Source organism: Symphalangus syndactylus, chromosome 23 (assembly GCF_028878055.3).
Source record: "Symphalangus syndactylus isolate Jambi chromosome 23, NHGRI_mSymSyn1-v2.1_pri, whole genome shotgun sequence".
Lineage (NCBI taxonomy): Eukaryota > Metazoa > Chordata > Mammalia > Primates > Hylobatidae > Symphalangus > Symphalangus syndactylus.
Genome location: NC_072445.2, coordinates 36,573,841 through 36,598,791, shown reverse-complemented (window position 1 = coordinate 36,598,791; position 24,951 = coordinate 36,573,841). Strand labels below are relative to the sequence as shown.

Here is a 24,951-nt window from a genome sequence, read left to right as displayed (position 1 = left end):
ATAATTTGCAATTTCTCGTGTGTCCAGATTCTCCCCGCCACATACCCCCTCTCCCCTCTCCCCTCTTGGGAGGGTCCCTTCCCACGGTGCCCTGATCCCTGAGTCTGAGAAAGGGAATGGGTGGTGGAGGGGAGAGGCTGGAGGGCTGCAGGGAGAAGCACCTTGTCAGTCCGGGGTCATAGCTCTGTCTCATTTCTTCTCTTCCAAGAGAGGAGAGTTCAGCCTTGACTTTTCTATGACTGATGGGGCAGTCAGGGGAACTGGCAAAGTGACCATCTGAGAAGAGACAGGCAGACTGAACATGGAAAGGAGGCTGGAGGAGGCTGCAGGCCGAGTGTAAAGTCTGGAGCCAGAGTCCAGGCTGGCGCAGCTCTGGCTGCAAGTCACTCTGCCATCAGAATCTAGTGGCCTTGGTTTGGGTGAAGGTCCAATGCAAGAGAGGGCTGACGTCCGGCCATTGGTGAGCCCAGGACTGCCCCTCCACACCACGGCCCATGGATTTCATCACAAGACCCAACCCTTCCTTCCCTGGGCTCTCCAAGACAGAGCGGGGCAGGTGATAGGGTGGTCCCAGGTCTTTCCCACTGGTTCAGGGTAGGTGAGCGCTGGGCCCTCTGCCTTTTCCCAGACTCCCTCTGGAGACCCAAGAGTGGGAAGAGTGACATCCCCCACACGCTAGGCTTTCTGATTGTGGTTATGAATGAAGCCTGCTTTCCCAAACTGCTTTTTATCTGCTGGACCCCCCTCCTGCAGTCCCCCAACCCCCACTATTATCCCTTGTCCCTGCCCCACCCACAGGCCTCAGCATGCGGGCTCTGGATCAGGCTTCCTGCTCCGTCAAATGGGGCTTTCACCCCTGTCTACAGTGGAGCTATTTAGAGGATTAAATGAGATTAGTGCAAGGCACTTAGCTAGTGCCTAGAACACAGAGGGCTGACAATAATTTTTTTTCTTTTAAGATAGGGTTTCTCTCTGTTGCCCAGGCTGGAGTGCAGTGGCGCAGTCACAGCTCACTGCAGCCCTGACCTCCCAGGCTCAAGTGATCCTCCCATCTAAGTCTCCCAAATAGCTGGAACTACAGGTACACACCACCCTACCTGGCTAATTTTTTTTTTTAAGAGACTGGGTGTCAGGCCGGGTGCGGTGGCTCACGCCTGTAATCCCAGCACTTTGGGAGGCCGAGGCGGGTGGATCACCTGAGGTCAGGAGGTCAAGACCAGCCTGACCAACATGGCGAAACCCCGTCTCTGCTAAAAATACAAAATTAACCTGGTTTGGTGGTGCATGCCTGTAATCCCAGCTACTTGGGAGGCTGAGGCAGGAGAATCGCTTGAACCTGGGAGGTGGAGGTTGTGGTGAGCCAAGATCGTGCCACTACACTCCAGCCTGGGTGACAGAGCAAGACTCTGTCAAAAAAAAAAAAAAAAAAAAAAAAGAGAGACTGGGTGTCTCACTGTGTTGCTCAGGCTGGTCTCAAACTCCTGGACCCAAGCAGCCCTCCCACCTCAGCCTCCCAAAGTGTTGGGATTATAGGCACTGAACCATTGCATCTGGCCCTACAGGGCCATCAATAGTTGTCACCTGTGTTTAGACTATGACTGGTATTGGTGTCAGTGTCGTCATTTTCAGCTCTTGCAGCCTGGTGCCTCTCTGCTGGGTCTTCCACCAACTCTTTCCCAGCTTAACGCCCATCTTCCTAGAAAGCCTCCTTGCCCATCTCACCCCTTCCCTTTCTAGGTCTTTTTCTGATCCTGAAGAGAGCAGCTGAGAGTCTAGCACCTCTCAAAGGTCTGAACAGAAAACATTTGCCATCTATTGCCTCTAAGGGCGAATCACCTAGGAGACCTCATCTACATAAGAGGAACCTTGGTCCCCACAAGCCTTTATCTTTTTTTTTTTTTTTTTTTTTTTTTTGAGACGGAGTCTCGCTCTGTTGCCCAGGCTGGAGTGCAGTGGCACAATCTCGGCTCACTGCAAGCTCTGCCTCCCGGGTTCATGCCATTCTTCTGCCTCAGCCACCCGAGTAACTGGGACTACAGGTGCCCATCACCACGCTAATTTTTTGTATTTTTACTAGAGATGGGTTTTCACCGTGTTAGCCAGGATGGTCTCAATCTCCTGACCTTGTGATCTGCCTGCCTCGGCCTCCCAAAGTGCTGGGATTACAGGCGTGAGCCACCGTGCACAGCCCACAAGCCTTTATCTTAACCCAGACACCCCTTTCTTTTTTTTTCCTTCTTTTTTTTTTTTTTTTGTGTGTGTGTGTGTGTGTGTGTGTGTGTGTGTGTTTCTGTGCCAAAGATTTATTTCTTCATTTCTTGCGTTTGAAGGACTCTTCGATGACATCCTTGGCCTGAGACTCCTTGCCATAGTCCTTAACTACTGCACAACTGCAACCAACCACTTTCCAGGGTCTCCCCTCTCTGTGTATTTTACAGAGGCCTACCCATTCCCCTAGTTTCTTGTTGTCATCAACCTTAATTAGGTTGATTTGCCAGACACCCCTTTCTATTGACTCCAGGCCTTTAGATAAACTCTTTCAACCAGTTGCCAATCAGAAAATCTTTGAATCCACCTGTGACCTGTAAGGCCACCACCCCCAAACTTCAGTTTTGAGTTGTCCCTCCTTTCCAGACTGAACCAGTGCATACCTCACACATATCGCTTGATGTCTTGTGTCTCCCTAAAATGTGTGAAATCAAAGGGAAGGGAATCCTCTATAGAATGTAAATTTCCCCCACAAGAGGCAGCTTTGCAGGGCCATTTCAAAATATGCTAAAGAAATATATTTGGGGGTGAAATACTTTGTTTCAGGGCTGCTGTCTGTCATGCGATGCTGACCTGGAGTCAGGCTGGCACTTGGTGTCTTGTTATATTTGGGGGTGAAATACTTTGTTTCGGGGCTGCTGTCTGTCATGCGATGCTGACCTGGAGTCAGGCTGGCACTTGGTGTCTTTTTATATTTGGGGGTGAAATGCTTTGTTTCGGGGCTGCTGTCTGTCGTGGGATGCTGACCTGGAGTCAGGCTGGCACTTGGTGTCTTGTTGCTGCAGAGTCTGCTCGGGTCAGTCTTAGGATCTCTGCTTTAATGATAATGTGGGACTGTTGTGCCTGAATTCCACAGGGAGGAGGGTGTAATGAGGCGGGTCCAATGCCCCTCCCATCATGGCCTGAACCAGTTTTTCAGGTTTCTGTGGGATCCCCTTGGCCTAGAGGAGGGGTCCATTCAGTTTCCTGGGGGCTAATGGTTTTATTTTTGGTTCATTCCGCTGAGGCACCAGATGCTGTCTGGCAGAGCCACACCCTCCCTGCTGGCCACACGCTCCCAGTCAGAACTTCTCTGTGGTTTGGATGTGTCAGGGTCCTGTTTCCAGAAGATCCGTTAAAGTCAAAGCAAACGCCTACCTACCCTGGCCTCGTGGAGCCTTCCTGCGGCCCTGCCATTTGCCCCATCCTGTAGACAGGGCTGCAGAAAGCAGCCCAGCCAGCAGCCAGTGTGGAGGGAGAGGGAGTCCAAGGCCCAGGCCGGCCCCTCCCCATCCAGGGCTGCCCTGTAACCCTCAGTGGTAACTTAGGACAGCTCCTGTTTCCCCTTTGGCTGAAAGGGTCTACACCAGTGTGTCACCACCCCCAAGCAGTCCCCTTCCTAGGCCTTTGCCACTTTGTTGAATGAAGACCTCACCTGCAGTTAAGCAAAATATTAACATGTGAGATGCCTTTCAAGATGCAAAAGGATATTTTTCTTCTAAAATCACATGGGCAGGAAGGCTCTGAAGATGTTAGAGCCCCAGTGGACTGGAGAAAGCCAGGAAGAAAGCAGTGTGGGTCTTGCAGTAGCCCCTGCCGCTTCTCCTGCCTCCTGCTCTCCCAGGACGCCCAGGGCCGACCCAGGCCTTCCCTTGCCATGCTCCTTCCATTCGCCTGGGCCTCCACAATTTCAGCTACCTTCTGCATCTTCAGGTGGAGCCCAGTGACAGATACTCGCAGGAAGGAGAAAGCATTCAAATGGCTTAGGTTGATGGAAAGTGACACTAATTACAGCCACCGTGGCAGACGCTTCACGTGTGCCTTACCAAGGAAGGGCACCCAGCCACGATCATGGGCAACTCTACAAACCCAGTCCCTTACTGAACTCCAATAGGCCAGGCTGGCTTCTCCCAGAGCCAGGCTGGCCCTTGGCACAGTGCCCAGGCTGTGTATACAGAGGCCTGGGCCCACATCCTGACCCTGTTTCTCCCTTATTGGAGGCCCTGGCATTTCCGAATCCACTCACCTCTAAGAATTGGATTCTGTACAGTTAAAAAGAAAGGAACAGCCGGGCACGGTGGCTCACGCTTGTAATCCCAGCACTTTGGGAGGCCGAGGCGGGCGGATCACGAGGTCAGGAGATAGAGACCACGGTGAAACCCCGTCTCTACTAAAAATACAAAAAAATTAGCCGGGCGTGGTGGCGGGCGCCTATAGTCCCAGCTACCCGGAGAGGCTGAGGCAGGAGAATGGCGTGAACCCGGGAGGCGGAGCTTGCAGTGAGCCGAGACTGTGCCACTGCACTCCAACCTGGGCGACAGAGCAAGACTCCGTCTCAAAAAAAAAAAAAGGAACAGTGTCCCTTCCCCTAGAGGTGGAGAAGAGGTGGCCAGGAGGGGAGTCCTGGGAGGAGCATTTATGCACGATGCTGAGAGATGGGATTCTACAGAGGGAGGCAGCATTGGCTCTCAGCTCAGCAGGGGCTGTGCCCCAGCCCAGGACAGGTGTCCTGCTCCTGCTGTCTGGCAGGCACCTGCCCACACCCCCACACTTTGCTTTTGTCTTCAGTACACCCTGCCTTCCCCAGCAGGAAGAGCCAAGGAAGACGACTGGGGTTGCTCAGATGGGGCCTGAGCAGTCGCTTTGCCATGCTCTAGTACTGCGGCCTTGGATGAGTCCAGTCTGCTCTCCAAGCCTCAGTTTCTTTCTGTGTAATGTGAGCAGCTCCTATCTGAAAGGTTTATGGGGCGGATTTTTGCAGGTCATGGGTGTGAAGCCCCTAGCACAGTGCTGGACCGTGGTCAGAACTCAGTATCGACCGGGCGTGGTGGCTCACGCCTGTAATCCCAGCACTTTGGGAGGCCGAGGCGGGTGGATCACCTGAGGTCAGAAGTTCGAGACCAGCCTGACCAACATAGAGAAACCCCGTCTCTACTACAAATACAAAATTAGCTGGGCATGGTGGCGCATGCCTGTAATCCCAGCTACTCAGGAGGCAGAGGCAGGAGAATCACTTGAATCTGGGAGGCGGAGGTTGCGGTGAGCTGAGATCACGCCATTGCACTCCAGCCTGGGCTCGAAACTCCATCTCAAAAAAAAAAAACTCAGTATCACTGGCCCGCATCTTCACTGTGAGCCCAGGACAGGCCACACGTCACCACCCACAAAGCCCAGCAGAGGGTGCCCAGGGAACTCTTGTTATGCCCAGAGCTCAGTGACCCAGGGGAGCACTTCTTGCTGTCCCCTTCCCTTGAGTTCTCGAAAGCAGGCCGTGGCCATGATCACAGGCTGAGGAGCCGGGCCGCCAGGGGCCATCCTGGCTCTGCCTCCTCCGTGGGAACACTTTTTCCTCTGCAAAGCAGGGAGCAGTCGGACACCTGCCAGCGATGTGAAGTCTGAGCGAGTCAGGACAGGGGGAGGCCCAGATCCCAGGCGAAGATCAGTGCTGTGTCCCGCCTTGGCTGCTGGGAGCTCTCCTGTCCCCTCTTCCTCAGGGACTGGACCCAAACCAGGCCAGGCCAGAAGACTAGTTGTGTGTTTCAGATGTCACTTGGAGTTGTGAAGCTTTTATCAAAGCTGAGACAATCCCTGTTAACTGAAATCCCTAGGACACGGAACTGCTGTACTTCATTCGCTTCCTAATTATAGAAGCGTCTTGCCGTGTAGCAAGCACTCAGTAAATGTTAGCGTTGGTAGCAGGTAAAGTAGAAAATCTCTTTTCCTCCGTGACCCTCCTCGTGAAGACGTTTCTAAAAGCCAGTAGTCCCTTCTCCCTGAGTAAAGAGGGTGTGGTAACTTCCAGAAGTGTTTCTTGCCCTTTGAGGATTTGTGGCACCAGTTAGTCACCACACAAGCTTATCCCCCGGTGCGGAGATGTGGCTGCTTCAGGAATTGGGAGGACCCCGCGCTGTGCCCGGAATGCGCTCTGGCAACAGTTCGCCTTTCTTTTCTGTCATTTCCTTTATTTTTGTGTGTTTCCATTCGTCTCTTGTTCCTCAAAGCTGCACACAGCCCGCCCTTCTGCTGGCCGAGGTCTGGTTAGCGAAGGGCCTGTCTCCGGCAGATCTGGCTTTCCTGGCTGTCAGCCTTCAGGTGCCCTGAAAGCTGGCGAAGGTTTCTGAGTCAATGCTGGGGTTGAGTAGGAGTTTAGAACATTACCGCGGTGCCGCGGTCACTCTTGGATGTCCACGTCCTCTTGGAGGTTTGAGGCAGGCTCAGCTCAGCCCTTCGCTTTGGTATCCTCATAATCAGGTAGAAAGTCTGGGCCGGGGCCAGGCGCAGTGGTGCACACCTGTAATCCCAGCACTTTGGGAGGTCGAGGTAGGAAGATTACTTGAGCTTAGGGGTTCAAGACCAGCTTGGGCAACATAGTGAGACCCCAACTCTACAAAAAAAAAAAAAAAATAGCCAGGCATGGTGGTACATGCCTATGGTCCCAGCTACTTAGGAGGCTGAGGCGGGAGGATCACTCGAGCCCAGGAGGCCAAGGTTGCAGTAAGCCACCATCACACCACTGCACTCCACTTTAAAAAAACAAAGTCTGGGAAGGCGGCTGCCTCTCTCTGCCTTTATGCAACAGCAGACGTTAGATTTGGTCCCAGAGCCACTGTAGGAACTCTGTGGTGACTCTCAGATTTGGGGGTGACTTGGCTGGCCTCAGACCTGGAGCGGTGCCCAGGCCTCGCTTGTGCCCAGCAAGGGGTGTGTTCTGCAGGTGGAGCAGAGCCGGGGGCTTCCAGGCTGGCTTCGGGGCTGTCTTCACCTGGGCTCTCTGAAGCTTAAGTCTGGCAGTGTCCTCTGTGGGACAAAGTTTATGTCACCATGCACAGGCTCTGGGCAGACTCCCGTGGCCAGCAGTCACCACATGGAGCGGGGGCCAAGCAAGTCATGGTCTACATGAGCTGGCCCAAGTCACTTAGCTTTTCCAAGTGTAAAGTAATGCCCACCAAAACAGAGTAAAACTCCAGAAAGAGGCCCAGAAATACACAGGAATTTTAGACACCATAGAGGCCATTCCATATTAGGGGAAAAAGATAGCTCATCAAGAAATGGACAGCTTGCTGCCAGGGCAAAAATCAGGTTGGATTTTGACTCTTACACCTTACATCAAAATAATTTCCAGATGGATTAAAGATTTAGCTATAAAAAAGGAAACTTAAATTACAGGAAAAAATATAGAAGAATGTAAAACACAATCTTGGAAAGGCAAGATCTTTTTAAGCCTGACAGAACTGAGAAGCTCTACAAGAAAAATTGGGTACACTTAGTTACAAAAAATAGATTTCTACATGAGCAAAGCCAGCATAAAAGCCAAAAGATAAATAGCAAACTGGAAAACAAATATCCAACTCATTTCATAGATAAAAGGTTAATTTTCTTTTTTCTTTTTTTTTTTTTTTTTTGAGATGGAGTCTTGTTCTGTCGCCCAGGCTGGAGTGCAGTGGTGCAATCTCAGCTCACTGCAACCTCCGCCTCCTGGGTTCAAGCGATTCTCCTGCCTCAGCCTCCCGAGTAGCTGGGATTACAGGTGTCTACCACCACACCTGGATAATTTTTGTATGTTTAGTAGAGACGGGGTTTCAACATGTTGGTCAGGCTGGTCTCGAACTCCTGACCTCATGATCTGCCCACTTCGATCTCCCAAAGTGCTGGGATTACAGGCGTGAGCCACCACGCCCAGCCAAAAGGTTAATTTGCTCTATTTTTTGTTGTACGTACACACACACACACACACACTCACTTGTGCACACACATATATTGTTGTTTTTGTTTGGAGACAGGCAGGAGTGCAGTGATGCAATCATGGCTCTCTGTAGTCTTAATCTCCCAGGCTCAAGTGTTCCTCCCACCCAGCTTCCCAAGTAGCTGAGACCACAGGTGTGCACCACCATTCCTGGCTAATTTTTTTATTTTTGTAGAAACAGTCTCACTGCGTTGCCCAAGCTGGCCTCAAACTCCTGGGCTCAAGTGATCCTCCCGCCTCACCTTGGCCTCCAAAAGTGTTGGGATTACAAGCGTGAGCCACTGCACCTGGCCAATTTTCTTACTATGTAAAGAACTCCTAGGCCGGGCACGGTGGCTCACGCTTGTAATCCCAGCACTTTGGGAGGCCGAGGCAGGTGGATCACGAGGTCAGGAGATCGAGACCATGGTGAAACCCCGTCTCTACTAAAAAAAAAAATACAAAAAAAAAAAAAAATTAATTAGCCGGGCGTGGTGGCGGGCGCCTGTAGTCCCAGCTATTCGGAGAGGCTGAGGCAGGAGAATGGCGTGAATCCGGGAGGCAGAGCTTGCAGTGAGCCGAGATCGCGCCACTGCACTCCAGCCTGGGTGACAGAGCGAGACTCCGTCTCAAAAAAAAAAAAAAAAAAAAAAGAAAAGAACTCCTACATAGCTATGCAGAAAAGACCAACAACTTCATGGAAAAACTCTGAGGCTGGCCAGGCGCAGTGGCTCACGCCTGTAATCCCAGCACTTTGGGAGGCCGAGGTGGGCGGATCACGAGGTCAGGAGATTGAGACCATCCTGGCTAACACAGTGAAACCCCGTCTCTACTAAAAATACAAAAAATTAGCCGGGCGTGGTGGCGGACGCCTGTAGTCCCAGTTACTGGGAGGCTGAGGCAGGAGAATGGCATCAGCCCGGGAGGCGGAGCTTGGCAGTGAGCTGAGATCGTGCCACTGCACTCCAGCCTGGGCGACAGAGCGAGACTCTGTCTCAAAAAAAAAAACAACAAAAAAAAAACTCTAAGGCTATAAGCAAGTTAACTCAAGGAGCTCTGGGTGTCCCCAAGTGTGCAGCAGCAGGGCCATGTGGACAACAGCATTGGGGCTGAATCTGGCTCCAAATGCACTTACCATGTGATCTTGGCAAGTCACCAGAGCTCTGTAGGCCTCAGCTTCCTTAGTTGTAGGGTAGGAATAACAATAGTCCCAATTTTTTTTTTTTTTTTTGAGGCGGAATCTCACCCTGTCGCCCAGGCTGGAGTGCAATGGCGTGATCTCGGCTCACTGTAACCTCTGCCTCCCAGGTTCAAATGATTCTCCTGCCTCAGCCTCCTGAGTAGCTGGGATTATAGGCGCCTGCCACCAGGCCCAGCTAATTTTTGTACTTTTAGTAGAGACGGGGTTTCACCACGTTGGCCAGGCTGGTCTGGAGCTCCTGACCTCATGATCCGCCTGCCTCAGTCTCCCAAAGTGCTGGGATTACAGGGGCGAGCTACTGCACCTGGCCACAATAGTCCCTATTACTAAATGGCTTGGGCAGGTCCAGCGTGGAGTAGGGAGGGAGTGCTTTGGAAATGCTGGATAGATAAAACGTGGAAAGATGCTCAGCCTCACCTCTGGATGAGATGATCTTACTCCGATAAGAAATGTACAAATTGAAACTGCAGTGAGACTCTCCCTACCGCGTTGCTGATGGTGGGGGGATCTAGCACTGCCATCACTAAGAAAAGCAGAAAGAGCTGTCAATGTTAAGCACACACACCCTTCAAGTAAGCAGAAACCCTTCCTCATAACAGGCCTAGACATGACACACGCGGGGAGGGTGTTCATGTGGCACTGTGTGCAGTAGCTGAAGTTGAAGCAAATGTCCTTAAACAGGGAACTGGCTGAATAAATTATAGCATATTCCTAACCTAGATGATGCTGCAGCTTGTCCAAAGGAGGTAGGCCCACATGCACTGCTACAGAACAATCTCCTGTGTGTATTCAGTGATAAGAACAAGGCACCGAGCGCGTGCAAGAATGGCATTTGTGTGAAAATGCAGTGTGCAGGCACATGCCTGTCTGTGCCCAGCTGGGCTCTGGGGACGTCCAGGAAGTGGCAGCAGCTGCAACTGCGAGGGCCTCCATGGCTGAGGGATGGGCAGGACCTGTGAATTTTGTATCATAGGCCATACTGTGTATTTTAAAATTAAATCTGCTCACACTATCTTGTGACTATTGTAATTAGAGACGTCCTTGCAGGGGCCAGGAGCATGAAGGAAAGAGTCAGGCTGCCAGGGGTCACATCTTAGCTCCACCACTAGATGTGTGATGTCAAGAAATTTCTGACCTCTGTGTGCCACAGTTTCCTCATCTGTTAAAACAGATTAACAGGATTAACAGAGATGCTAACATGCAGGTTGTGAGCATGAAGTGGGATGTGCCAGGTGAAAGCTCTCGGCCCTGTCATATAGTAAGAAAGGAGCAGGAGCACCAGCCTCCGTCCCCACATCCTCTCATCGTGCTTAGCGCTGCAGGTGGGTGCTCTGTGTGCCTCTCCACCCTCAGCTGCTCCGTTGAGGCCAGTGGAGGTCGCAGAGAACAGCGCGGACTGGGCTCAGCTCTGACCCACCCTTCTCCCTGGGACAAGGATGCCCTTTTCTGACAGTCTCCCCCTTGGAGGCTTCTCTCCTCCTTGGGGTGAGGCTGGCTTCTCAGGTACCCACCTCTGTCACCAGCCACCTGCCTGAGGTGGTTGTTACAACCTTAGAATTATAAAATCCTGTCTAAGAGGAACCTTAGGATGAGTCCACTAGTTCTTTATCTTGGATGCATGGAACCTGTTCCCCAGAAAAATGCACACACACTCGGGCCGGGGCTCGTGGCTGGGCCTGGGCAGGCGACTCCCCCACCCTTGTATGCCCTGGCCGGCCTCAGCACCCTGTGCGTATTCTGGAGCCCCAGCTCTGCCCAGCTCCCCTGGGAGCCACCCGGATGGACATGGGCAGTCTGGGCAGACTTGTCCCCGTGCCCTCTTGGTGCCTGCAGTGAAGGAGAATTTGGTGCAGGGCCCTGAAAGGCCCACCTGACCCCCTCAGGGCCACCAGGCGTCCATCCAGGAGGGGCCCTGACATCCACCTTTCTGCTCTCAGGGGTCTAATGTGATGGAAGAGCAGGACCTGCGGGACATCGGCATCAGCGACCCACAGCACCGGCGGAAGCTGCTCCAGGCGGCACGCTCCCTGCCCAAGGTGACCGTCGCCGGCCCTGTAGCCTCAGCCTGTGCGGAGCCAGGGCCACCTCCCTAGCACCACCTGCACCAAGAACAGGGGAGGAGCAGGGCTCTAGCACACGCACATCATAGCAGGGCCTCTACCCCTCACCCTAGGAGCTCCAGAAGGGCCGCACACAACCCTGTTGGCTTCCTCACTACGCCCTAAGGCCCTTGGAGAGTCAGCAGAGCCCTAGGGCAGGGAGCAGGCTCCTCCGGGGTCATGAGGAGGTTCCGGGGGTCTGCCTGGCCCGGGAGCCTGGTACCCACTGGCTTGGCCTTTCACCCAGAGCCCCCTTCATGGTCTGTCTGGCTCACTGGAGCCCAGGCCAGCCTGCACTGAGCCCTGGCACCGGGCCCCTCCCCAAGTGGGCTTGAGGGAGGTACCATCTTCCCCGGGGAGCCAGGAGCTGGTGGGCCTGAGCCTCAGCCCTGCACTTGTGCTGAATCCAGTGGCCCCGTCCCTTCTACCTGTCCAAAGCTTGAGAAGCACCCGCTCTGAGGGCACACACTATTCTCTTGTCCCTCCAGGCCCGTGACCTCAGCGGAGCTCAGGGCGGAGGCGTTCTGCAGACCCCCCTCCCTACCTAGGCTTGTCTGCTAGGGCGTCTTCCAGCCCTGTCGGTGCTCCAGCGGCTCCTGCCTTCCCCATGGGGAAGCCGAGACCAGCAAGTGATAGGAAAGGCTGTGCGAAGTGAGGGACTCGAAGGTGCTGAGGACCCAAACACACAGGGCCCCCTTGGCCACAGTCTGTGTGAGCTGGCTGGGTCCATGGTCCCCGGGTCCCTCTCCTGTGAGTGCTGAGATGTCAGTTTCACCTCCCTCCTTGCCCTCTCCTTGCCCTGTAGGTGAAGGCTCTGGGTTATGACGGGAACAGCCCCCCTAGCGTGCCCTCCTGGCTGGACTCCCTGGGGCTGCAGGACTATGTCCATTCCTTCCTGTCAAGTGGCTACAGCTCCATCGACACCGTGAAGAACCTCTGGGAGCTGGAGCTCGTCAACGTGAGTAGCCCCTGCATGGCCCGGCCTGGACCCTCTAGAAGTCTGAGCTTCCCTTAGGGGCAGCCTGGCCCAGCGGAAGAGTGCTGGGGGCTGGAGCGGACTGTGAGTGAGTTGGCCACCTGACCTGTCACCTCCCTGCTCCTCATCACCCAGGTCCTGAAGGTCCAGCTGCTCGGCCATCGCAAGCGCATCATTGCCTCCCTCGCAGACAGGCCGTACGAGGAGCCGCCCCAGAAGCCCCCCAGATTCTCCCAGCTGAGGGTGAGTCGGGGAGGGACAGAAAGGAATGTATGTTTGTTCCCTGTATTTGTAGGAATTACATAGAATTATTTAGGATTCTTCAGAGACCACTGTAGTGTAGGAGAAAGCAGCTCCAACAAGAAGAGATAAGCACAGGAGAGGGGGTTTAGAGAAGTTCCCCGCCACCTGTTTCTATTTGGGGATGGCCGACCAAACACATAATACTTGGGGGATAGTAGGAGAACACCAGGCCGTGCCTGGGTGTTGAACTCAGCTCTGTGCCTGGGGACAGGGAGGGGCCGGATCGGGTAACACCTGAGACAAATCCAAAAGGCCAGGACTCGCAGCCTCCTGGGCACCCCCCAAATCTGAGTTCGAATTCCCAGGCTGGGGTGGCTAAGACAGCTTGCATTTTAAAAACCTCACCAATGATCTGTTGCTCCTGCCGGAAATTCCTGACTACAGAAATGGGTTAGACTCAGAGCCTGCAGCTGAGGGGAAGAGCTCTCCCCCAGCCCCAGGCCAGAACATGCAGGGATGGCGGTAACTAGAGCAGCCGCTCCCTGAGCCCTCGGGTGCACTGGGCCTGCCCCACAGGTCTCACCCCATTGAACCCTCAGGGGCTTCGTGAAGTGGGTCCTGCTCATCCTCCTTTTACAGATGAGAAAGTGGAGGCCCAGCCTTGCTCTGGGAACCATGTCAACATTCAGATATAGACACTGAGAAGCCGGGTTTGTATTCTGTGGGGGACAGTGGCTTTAGGGTCCTGACTGACAGGGCTACGTTTTTTCTCAGGAGGGTGCTTTGTTTGGTCATGTGCAGAGGCCTGCAATGGATCAGGACAGAAGATTTAATCTTTTATAAATGCAAAAGTGGCTTCCCCACCCTCTCGGGGGGCACTAGTGGACGGTGGCTGCGTGGTGCCACCTGACACCCCTCTAGTGTTGGCCCCTTCGCTCCCTGCTGCTTCTCCCGGTGCCGCTGCCTGTGCCGTCCTAACCAGCGGGGCTGGCTGATACCTGTAGTTGGGCACTGGGCCGAGGGTTGCAAGTTCCACCTGGATTTCTCCCTCCACAGTGCCAAGATTTGCTGTCCCAGACGTCATCCCCGCTGAGTCAGAATGATTCCTGCACTGGGCGGTCGGCAGACCTGCTGCTGCCTCCAGGGGACACAGGCAGGAGGCGCCATGACAGTCTCCATGACCCCGCAGCACCCTCCCGAGCGGAGCGCTTCAGGATCCAGGTGGGGCAGGGGGAGTGGAAGTGCAAGCCAGGCTCTACCTCATTCCTCTGGGCGGGACAGGCCCTCCCAGAACCACCTGCTGCCCCATACCCAAGCACAGTTGGGCTGGCACCAGAGTCAGGAGGCGCCGGCCTGCTCTGCTCGCCCACACCCAGCCGCCTTGTGTGAGGCCCACCCAGCACCCATGGTGCCAAGCTCAGGCCGCACAACTCATTTCAGCTGTCGGCTGCTGGGGCCACTCCTATGGCCTGTACTTCCCGCCCTCAGGGGTTCAGATCCCCTGTCTGCTCTTTGTCTGTGGCCTCCTGCGTCCCACGCTGCCTGCCCTGCTGGCCCCAGAGCCCTCTGTGCTCTCCTGGCCTCTCTGAGCTCCTTCTTGGCCCCTTCCTTCTCTGCTTACCGAGTTGTTCCCCAGAACTGCTTTCCCTGCAGCTTCACCTCCACAGCATTCTCTTCCTCCTGCCCAGCAAAACTGCAGCCAGACCAGACTCTGTTCTTCCTGTTCTCTGCCTGCAGCCCCATGGGGGGCACTGCTGGACATGCCTCCTCTGCTCCCAGTGCCCGCTTCAGCCCTGGCAGAGGTGGGCCCATCTCACACTCCTGGCTCACCCTCTCAGGGCATCATTTCCAGGGGTCCTGGATTTACTCAGGACCTGCCTGTCCTGCCTCCCTCCTTGTACGGACCCTGGCTTTGTCCTTTGTCCTCTTGGCCTGTCAGACACAGGATTGGCAGGTGTCCCTCAGGCCCCTCCAGGTGAACTTCAGCTTCACTGCTGCCTGTTTCTCTGACTCTCACTTCTCACTTCTGGCTCTGGGGACTTCCCTTTCTACAAGCACAGCCATGAGTTCTAAAGGATTTTTAAACACATTGTCCAGCAATTCCGGTTGCTGTCGAGAGGCTCTGCCCACTGCTGGGAAGGGAGGGCCTCCGTGTTTCCTGAATCTTTTCCTTCCTCTCCATTCCTTCCACCAGCGCCCTGGGCAGGGACCCATGATCTCTCACCTGGACCGCAGTGGCCTCCCCCACCCCCCAGCTGCTGCCAGAAGGATCCATTTGAAATGCATTCTTAGTCACGGGCACTTCACTGCCTTCCCCGCTGTGAAGATCCCTCCCGCCCTGGGCTGGCCCCCAAGGTGTCCCAGGGTCTCGTGGCCGCTGCTCTCTCCTTTGGTCTTTGTGCAGAACAGCCTGGCAGCCTGTGCCCCTCACACAGACTCTGCCATCTCCTCTCTGGTCATTTCCCATCTCCTTTGAGACTCATCTCGGACACCACAGAGACTGTCCTTCCCGAGCCCTGCTCTCAGGCGGTTTGGGTCCCTGCTGCGCCTCTGCTGTGGCTAGCACCTGCCCTCTCCCGCAGTGTGTTTGAATTGCTGGTCTGCCCCCTGCCATCTCCAGTTGACCCTTGAACTTGCTAAGGTCACTGGCATCTTCACCCTTGGGTGTGCTGGAGCCAGGCAGCGAGCCCGTGTGCTCCTCTGGAGCAAGGAGCAGGTGTCCAATTGCGTGTGTTCTGCAGGAGGAGCACCGCGAGGCCAAGCTGACCCTGCGGCCCCCGAGCCTGGCAGCCCCCTACGCCCCAGTGCAGAGTTGGCAACACCAGCCAGAGAAACTCATCTTCGAGTCCTGTGGTTATGAAGCCAATGTGAGTTGCTCCTGCCCTCCCAGCAGGGCCGGCCTCCCTGCTCCTTCTCTGCCAGGCACCTGCAGCCAAGTCCCAGCAGGGACTCCACAAAGCCAGGCCCAGGGCGTTTGAGCTGTTCTCCACTCTTCAGCCACTCTTGGCAGCTAAGGCGACGGAGTGGAGGCCTCTGGGTCCGTTAGCCAGAGAGTTGAATGGAGGGTCTCTCCAGCCGGGGCAGTAGAGGGGGTGTTATTGGGAGGGGTAACTACTTGATTGTGGGACAGTACCAAATTGGTTGGGTCACCCCTGCATGGAAACGCAGGATTTCCTAAGCCTGGCCACTGCTTGCCCCCACAGTATCTGGGCTCCATGCTGATCAAAGATCTGCGAGGGACAGAATCCACGCAAGATGCCTGTGCCAAGATGCGGGTAGGGTGCCTGTGCGGGCTGGAGGGTGCCATGGGACTGGCCAGCAGAAGGCAGCAACGGGGGCAGTAGCTGCAGTTGCCTGGGCCCTGCTGCACTATGTAAGGATGGGAGGGAAGCTGGGACCTGTGGAAGCCCAGGAGGCTTAGTCCTGAGAAGGGGCACTGACAGGGCCACCCCTTGTTTCCTGTAGAAATCTACCGAGCACATGAAGAAGATCCCCACCATCATCCTGTCCATCACATACAAAGGTGTCAAGTTCATCGATGCCTCCAACAAGGTGTGCTGCTTACAGGGACTCTTGGCGGGAGTGGGACCCACATCCCTGTCAGACCCACAGGGCTCCAGGGCAAGCAACCCGGCCGCCCTCGCTCATCCCTTATCTCCCTAGAGGGTCCCCAGTCCTCTTACTACTTCCCACTTCGCCAAGAGGCGTGTCTCTCATCTGCTGGCCTGGGTGCCTGCTGTCAGCCCCATCCCCGCCTTAGTGATCACTGCTGTTAGCTTTGCCACCTGGGCTCCGCTGGCCACGCGCCTGCTCACAGGTCTTCACGGGTGTGATTCCCTCCGTGAGCAAAGGACTCCCCCTGTGCGCCACCGTGTGGGATCCCACCTTCCTGACACCCTTCCCACTTTGCCCCCACCCTGGGGGGTGGGAGAGGCTGGAGAGAGCTTGTGGTTGGGTGTGAACATTTTACTGCCTTAGTTGTTGTGGTCAGGGGTGGAGACCCCAAATCAAAATCGGGGACCCCCACCCCCACCAGTAAACAAAATGAGAAGGTGAAGGGGGGTTTGCTTGATACTCTGGGCTGGGACAGAGAACAGTGACAATGGTAACAGGCTGAGGCAGGGGGTGCCAGAGGCATGCCTGAGCCTGAGAATTCCAGAACACGGCTTTCCCCAGCAGAACGTCATCGCAGAGCACGAGATCCGGAACATTTCCTGTGCGGCCCAGGACCCAGAGGACCTCTGTACCTTTGCCTACATCACCAAGGACCTGCAGACCAGCCACCACTATTGCCATGTGTTCAGCACCGTGGATGTGGTGGGTGGGGTCCTGGGGCCGGGCAGGGTGGGCTTGGGTTGCAGCCCTGAGGCATCCAGCCCCACTGCAGGGCACAGATGCGGCGCTGTCCTGGCGCCTGGCCAGTGCCTGGCAAATGTTTGGTTCATGAATGGAGCCCAGCAGCACTCCAGGCCAGTCCCCTTTCACAGTGATGAGACTGACGCGCAGAGGGAACAGGGACTGGCCCAGGGCACTGGGGACAGGGGGTTCCAGCTTTTTTTTTTTTTTTAAAGAGGTGGAGTCTCGCTGTGTTGCCCAGGCTGGCCTTGCACTCCTGGGTTCAGGCGAGTTACCCACCTCAGCCTCCCACATAACTGGATACTAGGCGTGAGCCACCGCTGCTGACTTTCCAGCTTTTTGGCAAGTGTTTTCTTGGGTCATGCAAGGCGTTTGTCTGCCCCGGCTCCCTGCCCTAGCTCTCCAACCTCTGGCTGGGCTGCCTCCCAGAAATGCCCTCTACTTCCCTCTTCGGGGCAGCGGTGCCCTCTTTGGCAGATTATCTTCCCTCAAATTCCTGCTGAGGCTTGGCTCTGGGTGTCACTGGGCCAAGGAGAGTTCATTTTCACACAGCTGCCCACAGGGAGCAGACCAGAAATGACAGCCCACTGGCGGGGGTTCCCTCTAACCTGCAACAAAGCCTGGTAGTGGCCCCAGGCTGCCTCCTCACCCCAGGAGGAAGTCAGAGGGGTCCAGGTGTCTACCGCCCTCAGGGATAGCAGCTGCTTCCAGAATCTGTGGCTCTTGGAATACCGGCAGCTCTGGGCATCCCCACACTTCCGGGACCTCATCCACCCCAGTCCTCTGTTTGCTCTGGGCCAGTGAAGGTTAGGAGGAACCAGGCTTTGCCGCTTGCTAGCTGTGTGAGCTTGGAAACATGACGTCTGCCTGCTTCCTCATCTGTCTGGAGGGGATATAATGTGGCCCACCTCAGGGGCCACTGTGAGATGGATGAGGTGGTCCACACAGCACAGTCAGTGGTGTTTACCTGTTGCTGACTTTTCCCACATACACTCAGTTCTGCTGTAACGCCACATATATGCTCCTAACAATCACTGTGCTGTGTAAAATCACACAATAAAAACCACAGGGTTTATGGGGAAATGGAGTTAGGGGCACAGCACTCACAAACTTTGTCGGTGACACATTAAAAATAAAAGCACTAGCACCACTTATATTAAATGGTTAAGAAATACCCAAGTACTGCCGCAGGCATGGCACCCTGCCTTGGAAAAGACCTACTATGGGCTTGCAGCAGTGTGCACCTGCCCTCCCTGCAGCCCAGCTCCTGGCCACATCCTGTGTAGAGCGGGGAGAACAACAGGGACCTAGGGAGAGTAAAAGCAGGGAAAGGAGGGAAGAGCGGAAGGAGGTAGGAGCGCTTCCGGGTAGACTTAGAGGGGGACACATGGTCCCTGCGAGGAAGGGCATATCCAGTGTGAAGCTATGGCACCAGGTGTGGTGGGGGCGGGGTGTCTGTGTATCTCCTGGGGGCTTGGTTCAGCTGGTAGCAGTTTTTGCATTTACCTGGTGTTTCTATCACATGAAATCCTGCAGAAGGAAACAGTGTGTTACGCTCAAATTGTGTCTTTTCAAAACCAGTGTTCCCTTCTTACCCCAGATGCTGCCTGTGTGCTCAGGGTGGGGATGAGGACAGGGCAGGAGTGGGTGAAGCGGCTCCTGAACGAGGCGCTTAAGTGGTGATCTGCTTCCTCCCAGAACCTGACCTACGAGATCATCCTGACGCTGGGGCAGGCCTTCGAAGTGGCCTATCAGTTGGCCCTGCAGGCCCAGAAGTCCAGGGCAGTGGGCGCCTCTGCAGCTGAGATGATTGAAACAAAATCTTCCAAACCGGTGCCTAAGCCTCGGGTCGGCGTGAGGAAATCTGCAGTACGTGGGCCCCACTGGCCAAGATCCCCCTCTCCCTGGACCCAGGGATTCAAGGGCTCAGGGTGGCCAGCGCGAGGAGGGTCTTCTGGCACTTCCAGAAAGCTGGCCTTACAGGGAAATGACCTTAATTGTCTCCCACCCCTGCCAGGTCTCGCCCTGGAAAGGCAGCAGCTCCTCTGGCCCCGGCGGGCCTCTGGTGCTCCCGCTCCCCTCCCTCGCTGGGCTCCCCCAAGGGCAGGCCATCAAGGGGCTGCAGAGAGCGGCCCGCAGGCAGCCCCCAGTAACTGCACCATCCCTGTGTCTGTGTCTGCTTTGCTCTGCACCCCAGGTGCCGCTGCCCCCCGATAATCGCTGTTGTTACTGTCACACCTGCACCACCCACCGTCCTTCCTACCTACCGCTGCCGTCTGTTAGTCCTGGAGTCAAGGTCTTTACGCCTCCTGCTGTCATGTGTGTCAGTCTCCCCGAAGTGACCGTGAGCGCTGTTAGCCTCTGGTGGCCTCTCCCTCTGCCTGTGTGACATTCTTTCCCCTCTTCCTGAGATGCCCCCTGCCTGTCCTGTGTGTGCTTCAGCCCTTCTGTTTTTCTGTTGTGCGTCCTCTCTCCAGAGATCTGGGGTGACTGCTGTGGTCTTGCCTTGGGGTGAGCTCTCTGGGCCTACCAGAGAGACCCGAGGCTTGACGTTTCCAAGCCCCATATCCCCTTCCTGCACAGTGTGAGCGGGTTTGGGCTTAGAGCAGGAGGCCCGGGTAGGACAGGGGTCCTTTAACTGAGCAATCCCAAGAAATCCTGGAGAGAAGTTGTGCCTGGAGGTGGCCCTCCCCAAGATGCTCCGGGAGCATGTCCCTCCTCTGCCCGCCCCCAGGGGCCTGCTCTTTGGCTGAGGAGAATAAGGGCTGCCCCTCCCAGCACAGGGGCCACAACCTGGCCTGGGGATGGGAGGGGCCTCCTGCCTCCAGCCCTGGCACAGAGCTCCCTCTGACTCTTGACTGCTTCCTTGTTTGGCAGCTGGAACCACCTGATATGGACCAAGATGCCCAATCCCATGCCAGTGTCTCCTGGGTTGTGGACCCCAAACCAGACTCTAAGCGGAGCCTCAGCACCAAGTATGAGACCACTATCTTCTAAAACAACCCACTCCCTGTCTCCACTAGTCTCACTGTGCCTTTGCCATCCGATCTTTCTGCTGTCCTCAACTCTCTCCTTCCAGCTGCTGATGCCAAGGCCCCACCTGCACTGGGACCTGCTCCTCTTGGGCGGGCGGCAGCGTAGACGCTGTACACTCGCAGCTCTCGCACCTACCACCACCGAACACTGTGAATTCTCCCCCTTGGGCTGAGGACAGCTTGAGGGGGTGAGTTGTCTTTGAGGTGGGCACCAAGAGGGCTCAGGGGTTCTGTTGCACCCCGGAAGCCTCCACGGGCAGGCACTGTGAACCCCGACGGGCAGGGCAGTCTCCAGCAGAATCCCAACGGCACTGATAGCTCCCTGGGGTTGGGCTGGGCTGTGTGGCTCCCTCCTCCTGTCTGCTGTACTGAGCCACAGCTGGGCACCGTTGCCAAGAGCTAGCTGACTGTTCTCACCTCTCCTGAAACAACCAACCACTGTGACCACCCAGTGCCAGAGTCCCCAGCACTCTGCTTACAGCCGGCCTGCAGCCCCACCCCACTGTCCTCCGCTGCTCTGAGGTGCTGGCCTCACTCTCATGGCTAGGCCCTTGTGAGACCTTGAGCTCAGTGATGTGGCTGGACCAGGGACAGACTGCTTTCTGTGAGGGCCCAAGATATGCACCCGGCCCTTGGGTCCGTGCTGACTGCCCCGCTTGGGGCTCTGGGTATCTGAACACTCACAGGCTGGCTCACACAGCAGGTGTCTCAGTCCTGATGGGCCTTCCCCTCCAAGGAGGGGGGTGGCACGTATGTGGACAGCCCCTCCATCTTCGCCATGGAGTCTCAAGGCCTGGCAGCCTTGGGCCTGGCTCTGGAGTCTAGCTCATTGAGGAGGAAGGCCTTCCGTAGAACCAACGAGGCGGCAGCCTGTGCCCTGCACACACGGCGCACCTTCTTCCCTCACAGAACAGAGCTGCTGGAGGACAGGGACCTGGACCAAGTGGCCTCCATTGTCCTCTGGGAGCTTTCTGACATTCTCCACGGTGGGGGATCACAGATAGACAGCGCCGTCCAGCGCGCCCCTGACCGCCTCCCTCAGCTCCTGACTCCTCCGAGAGGAGAGGCTGTCCCCTCGCAGCAGCTCAGCAGCTGGGATGGTGGAGCTGAGTCTTTGAAGAGGCCCCCCGTTCTCCAGTGCGGGCAAATCAGTTTGGATGGCAGGAGACAGGAAGGAAGCGGTGCCCATAGGCAGCTGGGCATACATAGCAGAGTCCACTAGGAAAGCCAGTCGGCCAGGGCAGTCAAAACCCAAGTCGATAAACCGGGTGGGTCCTGCGCACCCACCCATCCTTGTGCCTTCCTGAGCCGAGTCGCTGAGCCAGAGGCAGCGGGGGCTGTGGGCTGTGGGTGCTCAAAGCAGGCATGGAGGGTGCCCAGGGGAGGCTGTGAGGGATCTTCTGTCCTGCTCTGTGTTTCCTTTCCGTTTCCTCCACCATCCGTAGGCCCCATTGGTTAACCCTTTCCTCCCCCCATTGTTTGCTTCTGCCAAGCTGAGCCACTGAGGAACCACACTGTGCTGCGGAAACATAGACGTGGGGGCATAGGCTCCCACTGCCACCACCGCCGTCACCTCACCTGCAGCTTTGAAGACCCAGGCCTCACCTCCACCTGCAGGACCTCCTCTTGGCCACTTGGCCTGGGCCTGCCACCACCACGTCTTGCAGAACGAGCCCTGCCTTGGCTGTGGAGAAGCACTCCAGGCCGCTAGCAGATGGGACTGGCATTCCAGAGGGTCAAGAAGTGACTTGTTCAGAACACATTGTTTTTAACAGAAAAAAAATCTTTTTACAAAATGAACTTTTAACACTTGGCTCAAACCTCTAGGTCATACTGCCAATCTTTAGACAAATGGCCATGGGGCAGAGGACACGGGAGCTGAGGTTGGTTCAGAGGCCAGCCTGCACAGCCTCTGTCCTCAGGATGGGACCTGGGTACAGCTCAGTGGGTCTGAAGAGAAGGCGGTGGCCTGTGGGTGAGGGGAACGGAGCAGGCTCGGGCAGAATTGAGTACGGTGCGTCTGCTTTTCAAACCCGACCATATCAGCTGCTGCTCTTTATGAACTGCCCAACTTCCTGTCCCCTTCAGGGGCTGGACACAGGCTTCTCGTAAGAACACAGCCTTAGAGGCACCTGAGCAACTCAAAGGTTTCCGGTCCATTTCCGGGGTTCCCAATGGGAAGGTTCGGTGGCCAAATGAAGATAAAGTGTGCAGTTTCTAGTGCTGGGAAGTCAGCCAGCACCAGAGTGCCAGGCCTCTCCCTGGCCTCTTACCTGTCAGTGACCGGAGCACTGCCCTGGGCTGGCTGGCGCCGTACTGCCTGCGTTGTGTCAGAGAACAGGAAAAGCAGCTTTGTTTGGGGCATTAATGTTTGGAGTAGGTCAGCTAAGGTTGCTACTTGCCAATTTGTGATTTGTCTAATCAGCCTGTGTGATTGGGGCTCATTTTGATTCGCTGAATTATCAGTTTGACGGTTACACTCTCGGCTGCTGGGCCCATCCCTGGCCCCCGGTGTGGAAAAAGCTAAATAAGGTGACAGTGCATTGATGCTCCCCCGCGTGGCCTTTGGGGCAGGCTGGCGTCCCGGTGCGCCTCCGCTTCTTAAGCTTTCCTGCTGCTCGCTTTGCTTTTAAAAGTAACTTGGGTTGCATTCTTCCCTCTGGACTGGAGTAGAAATGCAGGGGAAACTGCTGTGGATTTGAGAGGCAAAGCTGGCTCAGCTGTGTGCCCAGTTCCTCCTGTGGGCACTTTAGCAGGCTCCAAGCTTTCCTGGCATAGGGCAGTCAGGTCCCAGGATGAATAGTCCAGGCTTCAGCAACACTCCTGTTTCCCCAGCAAAGGCTGTGAATTTAAATTCTTTGTTGGCGTGTATGTGCAGGGAGTACATTCTTAACCCATGTGGTTGGCCAAAAATCAGAAGTGGGGCTGTCTCTGGCTGGCTAGAGGCCAGGCCTTGTGGGTTTCTATCTGCTAAGCGCCCAGCAGGTTGCGTCCTGGGACTCAGCTCTCTCTGCGGCAGAGGCAGGCCCTCCTCCACTTCGCGGTACTAAACGAAGACCTCGACACCTTGCAGTTTTACTTCATTTCCTGCTCCTTTCAGGGCCTGTGAGGATTCCCATGAGCTAATGCTATACAGTACTCAGCCCCGACTTTCTTCTAAGAGTTGACCAGGAACCCTAAAGCATCCAGAGTAGACTGCACTGCCGCTGCGTGCATGCTGGTGCCCGTCTTCCTCCTGAGGGGCCAGGCCACATCTAAATGGGCCTCTGTCGGGGGGCGGTAGGTCCGAAAGAAACTGCAGACACTACGATACACTCCTCAAGCTGTCGTTTGTGCTTAGATCATCCATAGGTGTTTCTTCTGCTTGAAGCTGCTATATCATCTTTATTTATTCAGGGTATTTTCATACTGGAAGCCTTGGCTAGTCTGCTCTGGCTCTGGGTTCTGTTTAGAGATTGGTTTATTTCTGAATATTCAAGAAAGGAAAATGACTGGGCCTTTCTTTCTTCCTTTCTTTTCTTCTCCTCTGGGGCAGGTAGTCTCCCTTTCCTAGAAAGGTTATTGTAACTTTAAGGACAGGCTTCAAGTGAGAAGGCCCCTACTTTTGCACTTCTCCAAGTGCAGGTCACACCAGGGGCAGACCCTGTCGCTGCGTTTCTGAACTGTGAAGGAGCCCATTCAGGTGGGAGACTTCAGATGGGCTTAGTACCTGTCCCAGCCACAGGCTTCTTGTCCACCTCTTCTCCCCTGCCCACCAGCTGCTCAGCACATAAGACCTTCCCGACAGGCTCTGCGTGTGCAGTGCTCTGCATCCCTCCTGAGCCCTCCAGCGTCAGACACTAATGGGAGTTCCCGAGACGCTCGGGTTTGAGCAGGCAGCAGGCGGAGCTGCAGTCAGAGACATCAGAAAACCAGTCTGAACGGGGTCTGTCTTTGAGATGCCCAGGCCAGCAGAAAGCAGCTCACAAGCATTGTTGCTCATGGTGTGGCAACGGACTGAACTGTAATAAAAATGTTATTTAATCTTTGTCTCTGTATTTTGATACTTGAATGACTTCCCCTTTTGTTTTACTGTACATAAAATTGTTAATCTGTCTGATTTTGTCTGAATTATAAACATTTTGAGGTACCAAACAAACATAACCAATCTGTGCAACAACATAGACTGACCTCACTACCCAAGAGAGTGTAAATATTCCTGGGCTTCCAGCTTTGGTTTTGTTATTTTCATAACTGTACAACTTAGAACAGACTGAATTAATAAATGAGAAGCGACATGAACGCAGCCTTAATTCTTCCGAGTCTTTGAATTGGAAAGCATCTTGATTGTTTTCTGGCAGAGGCGTGGGCATAAGCGAGATGCAGGCTCAGGGTCGGTGAGTTGCGTCCTACGCCGTTTGGCTGAGATGATGACAGCTTGGCTGTTTGTTTGGCTTTCTGTCTCGCACTCTCTGATAGTTACAGCTGCCCTGTGAGGTGCAAGGGCCCCACAATTCACCTTCCCCTCCTTAGGAGCATCATGCTGTGAACACCAAGCCAGGGCCACATTCTAGTTACTTGCTGCAGTTGCATCTCTTCTGCCTCCTGGTCTGGGCTTGTCCACCCACAGACATGAATCGAACATCTGCCTCCCAGGCAGCCTGGGGGATCTAGAGCTATGAAAGAAAGAAAGGGGTCTCCTTTCAGGAACTTGCTTGGATTGCAGAGGTTAAGTTTTAGACATAAACAACTAGCTACCAGCCCGAAGCTGCTGTGCTATGGTAGGGATGCAGAGGGCAAAGTGCTCCCAGAGGGCTGGTGGCAGGGGGAGGAAGGGGCGGGGTGCTGAGCTGTATTTAAAGGGGAGAATTTGGGAAGGCACAAGCAAGCAGTCATAGCGGCCCCTTCATTGATTGATGGAGCACCTGTGTTCCAGCTCGGCTAGCTTTCCAGGCAACCATCTCATTAGCACCATTCCTTTCCGGACAGGTGGCGTCACCTCTATTCATAAAGCAGGGCCCAGGGCCAGTGGGAGGGACCTTGAGCCCCATCTGGTCCAGTGGCTCCAGCTGCCAGAGCCCCTGTTCCTAGGC

General features: G+C 55.2%; 1 protein-coding gene across 6 annotated transcripts in view; it reads left to right on the top strand.

The window, feature by feature from the left end:
- ANKS1A (ankyrin repeat and sterile alpha motif domain containing 1A) overlaps positions 1-24,171 on the top strand; it is a 207,305-nt gene extending 183,134 nt beyond the window's left edge. For 2 of the 6 annotated variants that reach the window (XM_055263821.2, XM_063632246.1), the window contains 11 exons: positions 11,108-11,206; positions 12,075-12,227; positions 12,381-12,488; positions 13,545-13,709; positions 15,230-15,355; positions 15,692-15,763; positions 15,954-16,040; positions 16,668-16,805; positions 18,543-18,713; positions 19,722-19,819; positions 21,373-24,171. In XM_055263821.2, the coding sequence (XP_055119796.2) occupies positions 11,108-11,206; positions 12,075-12,227; positions 12,381-12,488; positions 13,545-13,709; positions 15,230-15,355; positions 15,692-15,763; positions 15,954-16,040; positions 16,668-16,805; positions 18,543-18,713; positions 19,722-19,819; positions 21,373-21,376 (1,221 nt within the window). In that variant the 3' untranslated portion in view covers positions 21,377-24,171. Of the gene's footprint in view, positions 1-11,107; positions 11,207-12,074; positions 12,228-12,380; positions 12,489-13,544; positions 13,710-15,229; positions 15,356-15,691; positions 15,764-15,953; positions 16,041-16,664; positions 16,806-18,542; positions 18,714-19,041; positions 19,494-19,721 lie in introns of those variants that run through there. The other 4 variants (XM_063632245.1, XM_063632244.1, XM_055263818.2 and 1 more) reach the window with 4 other exon arrangements.
- The last annotated feature ends 780 nt before the right edge of the window (positions 24,172-24,951 follow it).